The following is a 13,543-nucleotide window of genomic DNA, read 5'->3' as shown; positions in this document are numbered from 1 at the left end:
GGGGAGGGGCGGATCCAGCCTCGTTGGGAGATGGACTCCTACTGCCGGGGGGGGGGGGGGCGGTTCCTTTACATGTTCCCACCTTTACCTCTGCTGACGAGGGTGGTCCACAAGCTAGTGCAGGAGGGGCCACGTTGCATCCTGGTGGCGCCTTGGTGGCCTCATCAGAATTGGTTCTCAATCCTGCTCCAACAGTCGAGGGGGGTCTTTTACCAGTTTCCGGCGGAACCGGACCTGTTGTCGGCTCAGGGCGGACACGTGCTCCACCACAACGTGCCGCATCTGAAGCTGACAGCGTGGTTCATCGACCACTAGGTTTTTCTACCAGGGTCCAACAAGTCCTCCTAAGCAGTAGGAAGCCTTCCACCCGTACTTCTTATGAGAGGAAGTGGAAGAAGTTTAGCAACTTTGTGGCTGACTCTCCTGTGCCGCCTGACAGTGTCGGGCTCTCAGCAATTTTCGAGTTTTTGTTGGCTTTGGTGGATGAGGGGCTGGTATTCTCTTCCATCAAGGTCTACCTGGCAGCCATTTCTGCCTTCCATGGTTCAGTGGAGGGTTACTCTGTTTTTGCTCACCCTCATTCCAAAAGGTTCATGAAGGGGTTGTTCCGACTTCATCCTCCCTTTAGGTCCCCTCCGCAGTTGTGGGACTTGACTCTGGTTCTGGACAAGTTGACTCGTCGTCCTTTTGAACCCATGGCAACATGCTCCTTACAACTTTTGTCATGGAAGACTGCATTTTTAGTTGCCATCACTTCAGCACGTCGTGTGGGGGAGCTCACGGCGATGCGTTGTGACTACCCTTACCTTGCTTTTTGGGAGGCTGAGGTTTCTTTAGCTCCAGACATCACTTTTCTCCCCAACGTGGTTTCTCAGTTCCACCTTAATTTAGAAGTTTGGTTACCCACTTTTTACCCTAGCCCTTCCTCGGACGAGGAACGTAGGTTGCACGCTCTGGACGTTAAGCGTGCTTTACTGTTTTATTTCAATCGTTCAAGGGGGTTTCGTAAAGACAAGCAGTTTTTTGTTTCATATGCTGCTCCCAAGTTAGGTTCCAGGATTTCGTCTCAGAGGCTCTCAAAATGGCTCACGGAGACGATTATACTCTGTTATTTGTTGGCGAAGAAGCCTTTACCTGGGCCTGTTCGTGGACACTCCACAAGAGCGATGGCCACGTCAGTGGCGTTCCTGAGAGGTGTGTCCCTTTCCGATGTCTGCAAGGCTGCTACCTGGTCTTCTCCACATGCCTTCATGAAGCACTACATGCTGGACGTGCATGCTCAGCAGAGGACTCGGTTGGGAACTGCGGTGCTGCAAGCTGTTTCTTCCGTTTGACCGTCTTCCCGCCTCCAGGTATGTTTTGCTTGCTAGTCTCCCATGGGTGTGAAGCACAGAGACCACGAAGAAGATAGGTTGCTTACCTGTAACTGTAGATCTTCGAGTGGTCATCTGTGCATTCACACTACCCGCCCTCCTTCCCCACTGCTGACAGTCTCCCTCCAGTAGGAGCTTCCAGCGGTCAGGAAGGAACTGGCGGGATCCCCGCGCTGGTGCCGGTGAGCATGCGTACTGGGACGCCTGTGCATGCCCATTGGCGCCGAGCGCGGAAAAATCCCGGGCTTTTTCAGGTACCGATTCGGGGATCGGCGCAGGCGCACTATCCCATGGGTGTGAATGCACAGATGACCACTCAAAGATCTACAGTTACAGGCAAGCAACCTGTCTTTCTTAATTCTGACATAGCTCACACTAGTGGGTGTGGACCAAATCACTTTTCACACAACAGATTTGCAAGCTGCCAGGAGAAAGAAGTCTAAACTCTGTTCCCTAATTGGGAAGAGTAGCTGGCAAACCAGCAAAGGACACTTAAAATCGTGTCATCTGTATAATTGGGGAGAAACATCTCAGAGAAGGGAAAGTGAGCTTGTGACTTCTCCTGTTTGAATACTTAATGCTCTTGAAAAGCATGAAAGAGAATTATAAAAGGCTGATGATGGAATGAGCACATGACAGGCTTGACAGGATAGATTTGTACCTTCATCTTTATGATCTTTCTGCTTTTGTATATTTGTAATCAGCATTGCTGAGGTGTTCTCAGTGACCAGTTCTCAGTCACATGACTGTACTTTTTCTATTAGCAGCAGGTCTTTCTGTACTTGGCAAACAGTTGGCATAGCAACTGGCAGTTTGAGTTACAGAAAGCTGCATTGCTTACGCATTTGTTTTCAATTTTGATCTTGTGTAGACTGGACAAGAACATGAGCTGATAGAAAGTATGCCCCTCCTTGAGTGGTTTGCAAACAACTACAAGAAATTTGGAGCCACATTGGAAATTGTGACAGACAAGTCACAGGAAGGATCCCAATTTGTGAAAGGATTTGGTGGAATTGGAGGTAAAAAGGAGAAAGTGGCATATATCAATGGGGGGGGGGGTGTTCTTTATTGGTATGGTATCAACCAGTGGGACACTAAATGTGTAGCCACAGCTTCAATCTGGAACAAGCTGCACTTTTCACTTGACCTCTTCATGGCCCTGTATTTTTACAAAGTGAACCGTTTCAACTGGAGAAACATTCTTAATTGTGGAATAGTTGAGCTGGACAGATGTCTTATTGAAGCTGTGTTTGTTAAATGCTGTCAAGTTGCTTCCAGCTTATGGCGACCCTGTGAATTAAATGTCCTTCAAAATGTCCTATTGTTAACGGTAACCAGAAAAAAGCCCAAAGGAAAAAAGCTCACAGAAAAACCCCCACGGACATAAATGCTCACAGGAAAAAACCTCCATGGAAAAATGCCCACATGGAAAAAGTCCATACAGAAAAAGCCCACTTCAAAAAATACCATGTAAAGCACCATAGATATTGATAATTGTGGATAACCATGCACCTCCATTTATGAGAATGAACAGGTATTATCTATATTTTATGTTGTTTTAAGATCTGGAAGCCGCCCTGAGCCACTTGTGGGAAGGGCGGGATACAAATAAATAAATAAATAATAATAAAAAATCAAAATATGTTATATTTACTCTCAGAAGTGCTCCAAAACTGCCCTAAGAAGGGACATTGCTTTCAAGAGCGAGGGTGCGGGTCACCAACAGCCATCCCTGCACTCTCCTGCCATGCCGCTGCACCTGCCCTCCCCCCGGGTGGGGATGCAGCAGCGGGGCAGGCATGGATGGTGGGGCACGGGGGCAGGTGTTGACCTTGGATGCTCAAGGTCCCCAAGTGCTGGACCTGGGCTTGCCACCTGCTTGTGCATTAGCCAGTGTTAGTTTGTGGCAAGCCCAGAGCTGGTCTCACTCTTCCCCTTTGAGAAGAGTGAGCTCCTTCTTGGAGAAGAGGAACACGCCCTGCTCATCAAGGCGAGAGCAGCCATGCAGGGCTCACTGTTCTCTGAGCCCAACTTCCCTTGCAAGGGAAGCTGGGCTTGGAGAAGAGCCTCACCAACACGCCATCCAGCCACTCTCAGCTTCTCGCGTCTGTGACTTGGGAAGCTGAGAGCTGCAGGACGAGGGGTGGGGTGGGGACACCTAGCAGTGCCCTGTAGGTGAGGTGGCACCCCAGGCCACCTCCTACCTCTCCTACTCCCACGTGTTGGCCATGCGTTGGCAAGCCAGGTCCCTCTGCAGTCCATCAAATATACAAATAACTTAGCAAAAAAATTATTTAATTAGACTTAATACAAATCACAACACATATTGTTGCATGTGAATATAATATATTTTGATCCTAAAATAATATTGTCCCGCCCAGCCCGGGCGAGGACTACGCAAGGGGGACCCCCCGGTGCCTGCCAGCCGCTCCCAGCCCCCGCCCCGAGAGCCTCCCACACCTTCCCAAGCCCCCGTGGCGGCCCCACCCCTCACCTGGGCTGAGGGGGTGCCAACAGCCGCCCGAACGACGCCTCTCAGCCAACGAGCCCGTCTCCGAGGAGCCTGGCCAGAGCGAGACATCGGGGAGCAGGAGGGAGAAGCTGAGCCCAGCGCTGGGCAGAGAGGAGGAGAGCCGCCTGACCCATGGCGGCGAGAGACACCACACCCCAGCACGCTGCAGAGGTCCGGGACGCCCCAGGCAGCCCAGCCCCGGCTCGCCTCTCCCGGGCGTCTGGGGCTTTGAAGGGGGGAGGAGCCAGAGAGGGGCAGAACCCAGGAAGGGGGAGGACTGGGCCAGGGAGATAAAGGAAAGGAAGGAGGAGGTCGGGGAGGAAGCTGGCCGGGGCTTATTGAGGCTGCCTCGCGAGAGAGAGGGACAGGAGCCGCAGCACAGCCAGGAGGGGAACGGGGGGCCTGTGGTAACCTGGCTCCCACGGGGGACCTGGCTCCCACCCCTGTTTCTGAGACCTCAGGGGAACGCCCCAGAGAGCCCGGGAGGGGCGGCGACGGGAGACCGGGAGGGGTGCCCAGGGCGCGACAACGTGGTGGAGAATGCGGGCCCTCTCCCGAGCCTAAGATGGCCACGCCCCCATATTCCGGCCCCGCCCGGGTGGCACTCAAGTCGAGTGGCGACCCCACATCGAGCCGGAGTCCAGCGACTCGTCAACAGACGAAACGAGTGAGGACTCTGTGATAAACCTAGAACTGATGTCTGCTATGGACACTAACCCCGCCCCCGTGGATTTGGCCCAATTTGGGCAGTGGCTCGCAGACCTCCAGGTGCAGCTTCTACGGGAGGTCACCCAGCAGCAGACGGCGCCTCAGGCCACGCTGGTGCGGGACCTCCACCAGGCGCTCCTGGCCCGCCCGGAGCCGGCGGGGCCACCACCATTTGGCGCCGGAAGAAGCCCTTGGCCCCCTCTGACGAAGCTGGGAGTGGAGGACGATGTCGAGGCCTACCTGGAGGCGTTTGAGCGAGTGGCTGAGGCCGCTCGTTGGCCCAGAGAGCAGTGGGCCTTTATCTTGGGACCCTACCTGACAGGGGAGGCCCAGGCTGCCATGAAAGCCCTGGAGCGGGCCCAGGCGGCGGACTATACAGCACTCAAGGCAGCCATCCTAGACCGCCTGGAGATCACGCCCGAGGCCCACCGCCAGAAGCTGCGCTCCTGGCTACCGACAGGGGAGACTCGACCACGCTCGGCGATAGCGACCCTCAAGGATGCTGCCACCCGTTGGCTCAACCCCACCACCAGCGACGGGCGGCGCATCGTGGAGCTGGTGGTAGTGGAGCAGCTGCTGCAGGTGTTGCCGCCGCGTACCTGCCATTGGGTGGTCTGCTGGAAGCCAACCCGCCTCAGTGAAGTCCAGGAGCTGTGGGAGAACTTTCAGGCCACCGACCACCACAGCCTGCCCCCCCGCGCAGAGGGCGGCAAGCCAGGGAAGGGCTCTCCCCAGCCCGGCGGCCGGGCCGCCCCCAGGAACAACACCAGGAAAGGCGCTCGGGACCGGAGACCGTGGAGGCTGGGCGCGGCTGCTGCCGGCCCGCGCCGCGCCTGGATGGTGGGGGCCCAGAGGACGCCCGACGTTACCCGGACCAAGTCTTCGCCCCGGCGGCCGCGAGGGGGAGAAGGAGGGACGCCCACTGCCGAAGGCTCACCACACGGCGGGAGACGTAGGGCCCTGCTTCACCTGTGGCCAGTGGGGCCATCTCAAGCAAGAGTGCCCCCTGATGGAGTGCAACGTGAGCTGGGAAGAGTCCTGGCAGGCGGCCGAGGTGGGGGCTCGCCCCCCCCCGGCGATTCCGGTATCCTTGGGAGGGCGGCAACTGCAGGCCATGGTCGACAGCAGCAGCTCACTGTCCATGATACGGGCCCACCTGGTGACCGCCCCGCTGCCTGTCATCCGCATTGCCGCCATCAAGTGCGTCCATGGACACATCGAAAGGAGCCCAGTGGTGTCCATCCTGCTGAAGTACTTGGGCCGCTACTGGAGTGTGCCGGTTGCCAAAGTAACCAGCCTACCCTACCTAGTACTGCTCGGGCGGGATGCTCCGTGTTTTGGAGACGTGGTGGAGGCAGCAAACCCCGGCCAGCAGGGCCAGCCTGCCGGGGCTGGCTATGACACCGCCGCCCCCGCAGGGGAGCCAGAGGATACCGACCCCGGGGAGGGCCCGTCCACTGCAGAACGTCCCACGACGGGCGGCCGAGAGACGTGGCCGGCGGACCCGCAGTTCATGCAGGCTCAGGCCGAGGACGAGGAGTTGGAGGCGTTGCGACAGCACAAAGCATTTCGGGACGGGGTGGTCGTGGATGAGCGCCGGAGCCGGCGCCTGCCTCGGATCATCCGGGAAGAAGGCGTTTGGTTCAGAGAGGTAAAAGGGCGGCTGGGCCACGGGAAACAGCTGTTGGTCCCTCACCGGTACAGGCCCGAGGTCCTGAAGGGCGCCCACGACCACCAATGGGCGGGCCACCAGGGGGTGAAGAGTACTCTGACTCGGGTGTTAGCCAACTTCTTCTGGCCTTCCGTAGCGCGGGAGGTCCAGGCCTACTGTCGCTCCTGCGACATCTGCCAGCGCCTTACGTCTAGGGCAGAGCCGCAAGCCCCCCTAGGGTTTTGCTCGGGCCTATATTGACGCCCATCTGCTCCACCTCTGCCAGGTGCTCCAAGCCCTGCGAGCCGCCGGGCTCCACGTCAACCCGCGGAAAAGCCGCCTCGGCTTCCAGGAGCTAAAATACCTAGGGTTCCTAGTGGGGAAGGGCCAATTCCGACCCCTGCCAGAAAAGGTCGTCACCCTGGAACAACAGCCCCGCCCGCGCACCAAGAAGCAGTTACGGCGCTTCTTGGGATTCGCGGGCTACTACAGCAAGTTTATCCCCAACTTTGCGGCAGTGGCCACCCCGTTGACGGACAGCCTGCGAAAGATGTGCCCGAACGTCCTGCAGTGGGGGCCAGCCCAGGATGCAGCGTTCGAGACGCTGCACACTAGCCTCTCCCATGACCCTCTGCTGCGCAACCCGGACTTCTCCCAGCCCTTTGTGTTGCACACCGATGCTTCGGGGACCGGTATCGAGGCGGCTGTGCTCCAGGGGAGCCCCGGGGACGAACGCCCGGTGCTATTCATCAGCCGCAAGCTCATGCCCGCTGAATGCCCCAGAGAGCCCGGGAGGGGCGCCGGTGGCGCCGGGAGACCGGGAGGGGTGACCAGGGCGCGACAAATATAAAATATAGATAATACCTGTTCATTCTCATAAATGAAGATGCATGGTTATCCACAATTATAAATGTCTATGGTGCTTTACATAGTATTTTTCCAATTGGGCTTCTTTCTGTTTGGGCTTTTTTTCTGTGAGCATTTATATCCGTGGGTTTTTTTCTGTGAGCTTTTTTCCTTTGGGCTTTTTTCCTGAAACCATTGTTAACAACTTTGCTCAGGTCTTGCAGACTGGGGGCCATGGCTTCCATTCATCTCTTGTTGGGTCTTCCTCTTTTCCTAGCATTATTGTGTTTTGCAATTAATTTCACTTTCTTAGTTTTAGTCATTTTAGTTTCTAGAGAAAGTTCAGGCTTGATTTGATCTAGAACCCATTTATTTGTCTTTTTAGCAATCCATGATATCTGTAAAATTCTTCTCCAGTCCCACATTTCAAATATACACTAGACTGTAATCTTGTTTACATTTTAAAGTTTATCTTTGTGACATTTGTGTAGCTTACAGGACTTCATAAAACAAAAGAGCAGGGAATGCATATTTTGTTTCCATAAATACAAAAGTGCTGCCAGGCTTTTCAGTAGGCACTAAAGAGGAAATGCCATGTACCAATAAGCTTATTTGTGTAGACAGAGGGAAAGATGTATTTGAGTGAAATGTAGGGGTTAGAAGTGGCATTTTGAGGCAGCCACTACCAAGAACCTTCCTGAAAAAGGACACTGGACAGAACAGTCTGGTGGCACTGAAAAGTAGCATATCTTTTAACTAGAACTTGCTTGGTTGCATTTAAATTACTGAGGTTTCCTTCCAATAAATAAAGATTATGGTTGGTGGTGCTAACAGGCAGTGCCTAGATTCTATATTCTTCCTGTTCCCATTAAAGAAAATGATATTTAATCAACACTGTGTGTTTTGGGTAAAACAATTTTTATTAAATTTGCAGTATATTGTTATAATATTCTTAAAAGAAAATATGAAATTAATACCAATACATTACATTTTTTTCCTCCTCCCCTCCCCCCTTTTCATGACTCCCGCCGGTGTTTACTTAAATTGCTAAAGATATAAGATAATTTTATCAGTCTTAGAATCTTCATATTAAAAACCTTGTAACAAATGAAAATGAAAAAAGAGTAAGTAGAGGAAAAACCAAACCCTATAAAATAATTGTAGTCCATCTTCAGTCTTATCTTTCAACCCTTATTAAAAAAAACAAAACATAACACAATAAAAATTTTTAGTCCATTATCCACAGAACTTCAACTGTTATCAAAAATCGCTAAATGTCCCTTTACCTTCCAATGTTTTTCAACATTTTTGAAATTTCTCCCATTCCATTTTAAATTTCTCCATGTCATAGTCTTTTAAGATTCTTGTAAGCCTGTCCATTTTACTCCCAAGACATAACTTTTAAAATCCAATCCCATTTTTCTGGTGTTTTATTTTGCTTCCATAACTGCGCATATAATGTCCTTGCAGCTGAAAGCAGATACCACACAATCGTCCTATCTTGTTTCGGAAAACTTTCCAGTTGTAATCCCAACAGAAAAATATCTGGAGACCTCTTAATGTCGTAACCTAAAATTTTTGACATTTCTTTCTGAATCATTTGCCAAAATTGTCTTGCCTTTTCACAAGTCCACCACATATGGTAGAAAGAACCTTCATGCTTTTTACATTTCCAATATCTGTCTGACACCTGATTGTTCATGTTTGCCAATTTCGTAGGTGTCATATACCACTTATATAACATTTTGAAGCAATTTTCTTTAATGTTGTAACATGTCGATATCTTCATAGAGTTCTTCCATAAGTAGATTCCATTTGTATTTCTTTATTTATATTAATTGCCCATTTTATCATTTGAGATTTAACTACTTCATCTTCCATAGACCATTTCAATAGTAATTTATAAATTCTTGAAATCAGCTTTTCATTATCAACACTATATGTTTTGACATCAAGTGTTTTGACACCTCGAACAGACAAAGAGGTGAAGTTTGTCTGTTAGGCAGTCTTCCAGATAACACAGAGAAGTGAAGGCAGAGGACTAGCTGGCATTGTTAAGAACAGGGGTAGCCAAACTTTTTAAATGTAAAAGCCACATAGAATAAACATTTGAGAGCCTCAAGGCATGAACAAATATTACACACACATCTTTATTAAAACTCTTAATACTTTATTTGCACAGAAAGATAAAATACATATGTGTGCACTTTGCAACATGACCATGCTAGAAGGAGATATTTTTAAAAACAAAAACTGGGAATAACAGTCCCTATAAAACCACCATAGGGAAGGATTGGGGAATTATTTTTTGGCACCATGTACCATAGAAATCACTGACCATCGTTTGCATCATTATGTATCTTTTTTTGCCTTGACACCATACAGCTCCTATAAGAGCTATGAAACTTAGGGGGAACTCTGCACTGCCCTCTTTAATTCTGTCTTTCTTTCCAGTGACTCCTTGGCTCTTGCACTCTTTCCGTGCTCTAGGTCTCCGGGTGTGGTGAATAGGCAAGACTGCCTATTTCCCCCTCCTTTCCTTTTCACACATGGTGGGGACAGTCACCTACTTATGGGTCAGCACTCAGAGGCTGACTGAGGTCCCAATGCTAAACACGCTTACTTGAGAGTAAGCTAGCATTAAGCTCCTTCTTAACCTCTAGGAGCCACACAGAGTTTGTGAAAAAGCCACATGTGGCTCCTGAGCCACAGTCTGGCCACCCCGGTTAAGAACATCCCTACAGCTGAAACAAGGAGGAGGCTAATACTCAACAATGCACCCTGGACCAGTGCAGCCCTGGCTGCTGCACACTTTGTCACAGAGTAGCAGCTGCACATTACTTGGAACATGAAGAGGACTAGAAAATTGGACAGTGGGAAGAAGAGGGTACAAAATATGCTAATAGCCAATCCAAATACGTTTATTGGCATAGAAGTGAAAAGTACAGTATGGCAAATTTACAGAGTTTCAGTTATAAAAACTAGTCAAGCATCAAAAAGGGAAGCTAGTCTTTTGCTCCCTGATTGTTATGGCAGCCAAAAGGTACTTTGCAACTTGGCTGGTGGTATAGGAACATCATTCAGATAGCAGAAAGAAAATCAACTTTGCCTCAGGTAGTCTATAAAGGTTAGACAGGATAGGTTTGATTATACAGTCCTGCACTTCCCCATAGAATCACAGTGAAGTAAGACATGGGTGACCGTTTTGAGGTGCCTTCCATTACATAGGCAGAATCTTTCCTGATAAGGGATGTTGGCAAACCTCCCAGACGGTAGCGCTGAGGGTAAAACATTAAGTCTTCCTAACATAAAAGAGCAGCTTAACTGGGGTGACGTAAGCGGGGAACGGTAGGCAGCAGGCAGCCCATAATTTGGGAAGATACCAAATGCTAAAGGGGAACAAGTTTTATGTTTCGAGGAACAAAGGGACTGTTTCTCAATATCTAAAATCCTCTGTTTCAGAATTCTGAATGCCTGCATTTCACTTGGCATACAGAGGTTGTCCAGGGAGACACCTATGGAATATATTTTCTTCTGGATCCGACTATACCAATTGGAAATGAAAGAGTCTGCCAGCATCATGTGAATATAACTAGCAGGGTCTGCCCTAAAGTGTAAACGTAGCCAAAACTTTATTGTTAGTAGCCATGCCCTGGTCTCAATCAAATGGGTTCCATTTTCTAGGCATATTGCAGCTCTCTCATTCATTTGGAACCTAGAAATGCAGCTTCAGTTGCAATAGAGGTTGGTGGGTCTTGCCAGCTAGTTACCTCAACAGCAAGTTGCCAGTTGCTGTGTACAGTAGTTCCTTGCAGCTAGTGAAAATAAAAAATGGTGCGTCTACATCAGTCAGTCAAAAATACTCAATAGAATAAAATAAAAATAAGCGGAAAGGAAATTCTTAGGTCCAGCATGAGAACTTTTGGGGGGGGCGGGGGGGGGTTGGTCAAGGTCCTTAAGTGCTAATATCTTTCTTTGTCATGTATTCAGGTATCTTGCGGTACCGAGTGGACTTCCAGGGCATGGAATACCAAGGAGGAGACGACGAATTTTTTGACCTCGATGACTACTAGGTAGTCGACTTGGGTCTGGCAAAATGTGCCTCACCCCTCCAGCATCCAACCCAAGGAGCAAACTCGCAATGGAAAACAAGATCCCTGCCTTAGAATTGGAGTATTTCCAGAACTTTATCCAGAAATACCAGGTTGAAAACAAAAATGAAGCCCTAATGGTTTGTCATAGTGTCAGTACAGCAGCAATCTACTAAGTTTCTATAATACCATTTTGGACTAATCTAAAGCAAAGAATCCCAGTTTTTACTTTTACTTGATGGTGAAATTGGTTGCTCTTGTATTTTATGGAAATGATTTTTTTAACCATGCTACATTAACTGCTGTAAACCATTTTTGGGGAGGGGGAAGATTATTAGAAAGATTATACTGGTTTGTTTCTTATTTTGATTGGAGACAATTTATTGCTGCATTTTGCAGTTGACACGACCCATTTCCATGGCGTTCTTGGCTTAGACTGCAGCAGAAGAATCCTGGGGAGAGAGAGATTGTTCCTGTTGTTCTTGCTCAGTGATGGTGGAGGGTCTGAGGAATTGAATACAATGGTATGCCAGCTTGACAGGTGTGACTTGCAAATTCAGATGGTCTGGAAGTCCACCCTTTTAAAAACAAATCTTAAGATTGCAACCAGCACTGCTTGTTACAAATCCAGAAAGTGTGTTTTCATTCACAGCAATTGAAATGCCAGGGTCTCAGCAGACTTTTAACTGAGGATGTGAGTTGTGCAGCCTTTACTCTTCCCTCTTGTCAGTCAATAAACAGTTTCCACAAGCAAGCCTAATGCTTCTTATGCTTGGTTCTATTCTTTTATTAGGGTTTGGGGGTTTTTTAAATCCTTTTTTTTTCCTTTGGGGACTGCATAAGATGTCTTGATGGATCAACAAGTTAAAAAACCCTGCTTTCAATGCAAGTAGCTAGCAAATTGTGACTGACTTAATCCTTGGCACAGGTGGCTACGAAGCATCTGTTTAAAAAATTGGTTAAGGGTTTTGTTTTGTTTTTAGAAGCTTGGCACCAAAGGTTCACTTTGAACACTGTGGCATATGGAAGGCAGGTATCTAACCCTCCTTATTATTCCCACTCTGGATCTGGCTAGTTTTCTGAAGGATACTCTGATATTTTAGTGCCTAGCTCTGTTCACCTTTGACTCCTGTCTCTCTCATATTGGGTCAGAAGCTCCCCAACTTTGGAAACATCATGCATTTTCCCAATAATCCTGTCTCACTTGAATCAAAGAAGGGGAGATTTTGTCTTAAAAATTACACCTTCCCATCACAGTGTATTCTTAAAAAGAGGTCCAAAATTACTTTCTGTCAGTGTGAGCAATAGAATTTGTATCTTTTTATAATTCAGCAGGCAGGGCAGTGTTTGCTGTTGTCCACAAGAAGTGTTTGTATTGGGCAAAGTCTCTCAACAGAAGCCCTTTGTGGGATCTTGGGTATGCAAGTGGAACGCCTGAAAATAAAGCATTCTTGTGCTCTTCAAAGCAGTTACACTTTGATTTTTGCCATGGTAAATGGGTCCGCTGTGACATGACATGAGCAGAAAAAAATTGGATGTAAATTTACATATATTTTTTTTTAATATACTGCTTGTTTCACATTTAGGGTATGCAGCTCCTTTTTTGTAGTTTTATTTTTACTATTTAAGTTTGGAAATGATGCCAAATTTTTTTACCTCTTTAATCAATGTGTTATCTCTGGTGATATATATTGCATTATATATTGATGTGTATATCAATATATACTGATATGTATTACACTTATACAAACACATTACAAGGGTGGGAATCCTAACTTTTTTTTTTTGCATACTACATAGCCTCTTCAGAGAGCTCCCAGCAGTGATATCTTGGTGTTGTGATGTACAGAAATGGAGAAGAGTATTAAACCATATTTAAGAATATAGTCTGGATTCCTGATTTTATTTTTTGTTGGAGGGTTGCAATGTTTGCTATTGCTTGTCTTAATCATTTCAGATGGTTCTGAATAGAGTGCTAAAGCCTCTGATCCAAAGCCACCTGATCCAAACTTTTGCACTGGCACTGTGCCTTGTAAGTGACTGAAAATTCCACTGTTGGGCTAGGCTAATTTAGTCCCATCAGATCTCAGAAGCTAAGCAGAGTTTGCCATGGTTAAAGCTTGGATGGGAGACCACCAAGGAGTCTAGGGTCATGAGACAGGGAATGGCAAACCATCTCTTTGCTTTGAAAACTTTATGGGGTTACCATAAGTCACTTTCCACTGCCATCAGTTGTGGAGGAATGTAGTCAGAATCATCGAGTTGGAAGGGATCTCCAAGGTCATCTAGTCCAGCCCCCTGCACATTGCAGGAAACCCACAAATACCTCCCTCAAATTCACAGGATTGGAGTCTGTGGATTG

The 13,543-nt window shown here is 48.4% G+C and overlaps 1 protein-coding gene across 2 annotated transcripts in view; it reads left to right on the top strand.

Moving 5' to 3' along the window:
* The window catches only part of ETF1 (eukaryotic translation termination factor 1), a 79,478-nt gene extending 66,413 nt beyond the window's left edge, over positions 1–13,065 (top strand). For both annotated transcript variants that reach the window (XM_060232860.1, XM_060232869.1), the window contains exons 10-11: positions 2,245–2,392; positions 11,081–13,065. In XM_060232860.1, coding sequence (XP_060088843.1) covers positions 2,245–2,392; positions 11,081–11,163 — 231 coding nt within the window. In that variant the 3' untranslated portion in view covers positions 11,164–13,065. The remainder of the gene's footprint in view (positions 1–2,244; positions 2,393–11,080) is intronic.
* Positions 13,066–13,543: the final 478 nt, after the last annotated feature.

Source organism: Heteronotia binoei, chromosome 1 (assembly GCF_032191835.1).
Source record: "Heteronotia binoei isolate CCM8104 ecotype False Entrance Well chromosome 1, APGP_CSIRO_Hbin_v1, whole genome shotgun sequence".
In the NCBI taxonomy this organism is placed as follows: Eukaryota; Metazoa; Chordata; class Lepidosauria; order Squamata; family Gekkonidae; genus Heteronotia; species Heteronotia binoei.
Note: the sequence above shows the minus strand (reverse complement) of the source record. Positions and strands in the feature narration are given on the sequence as shown.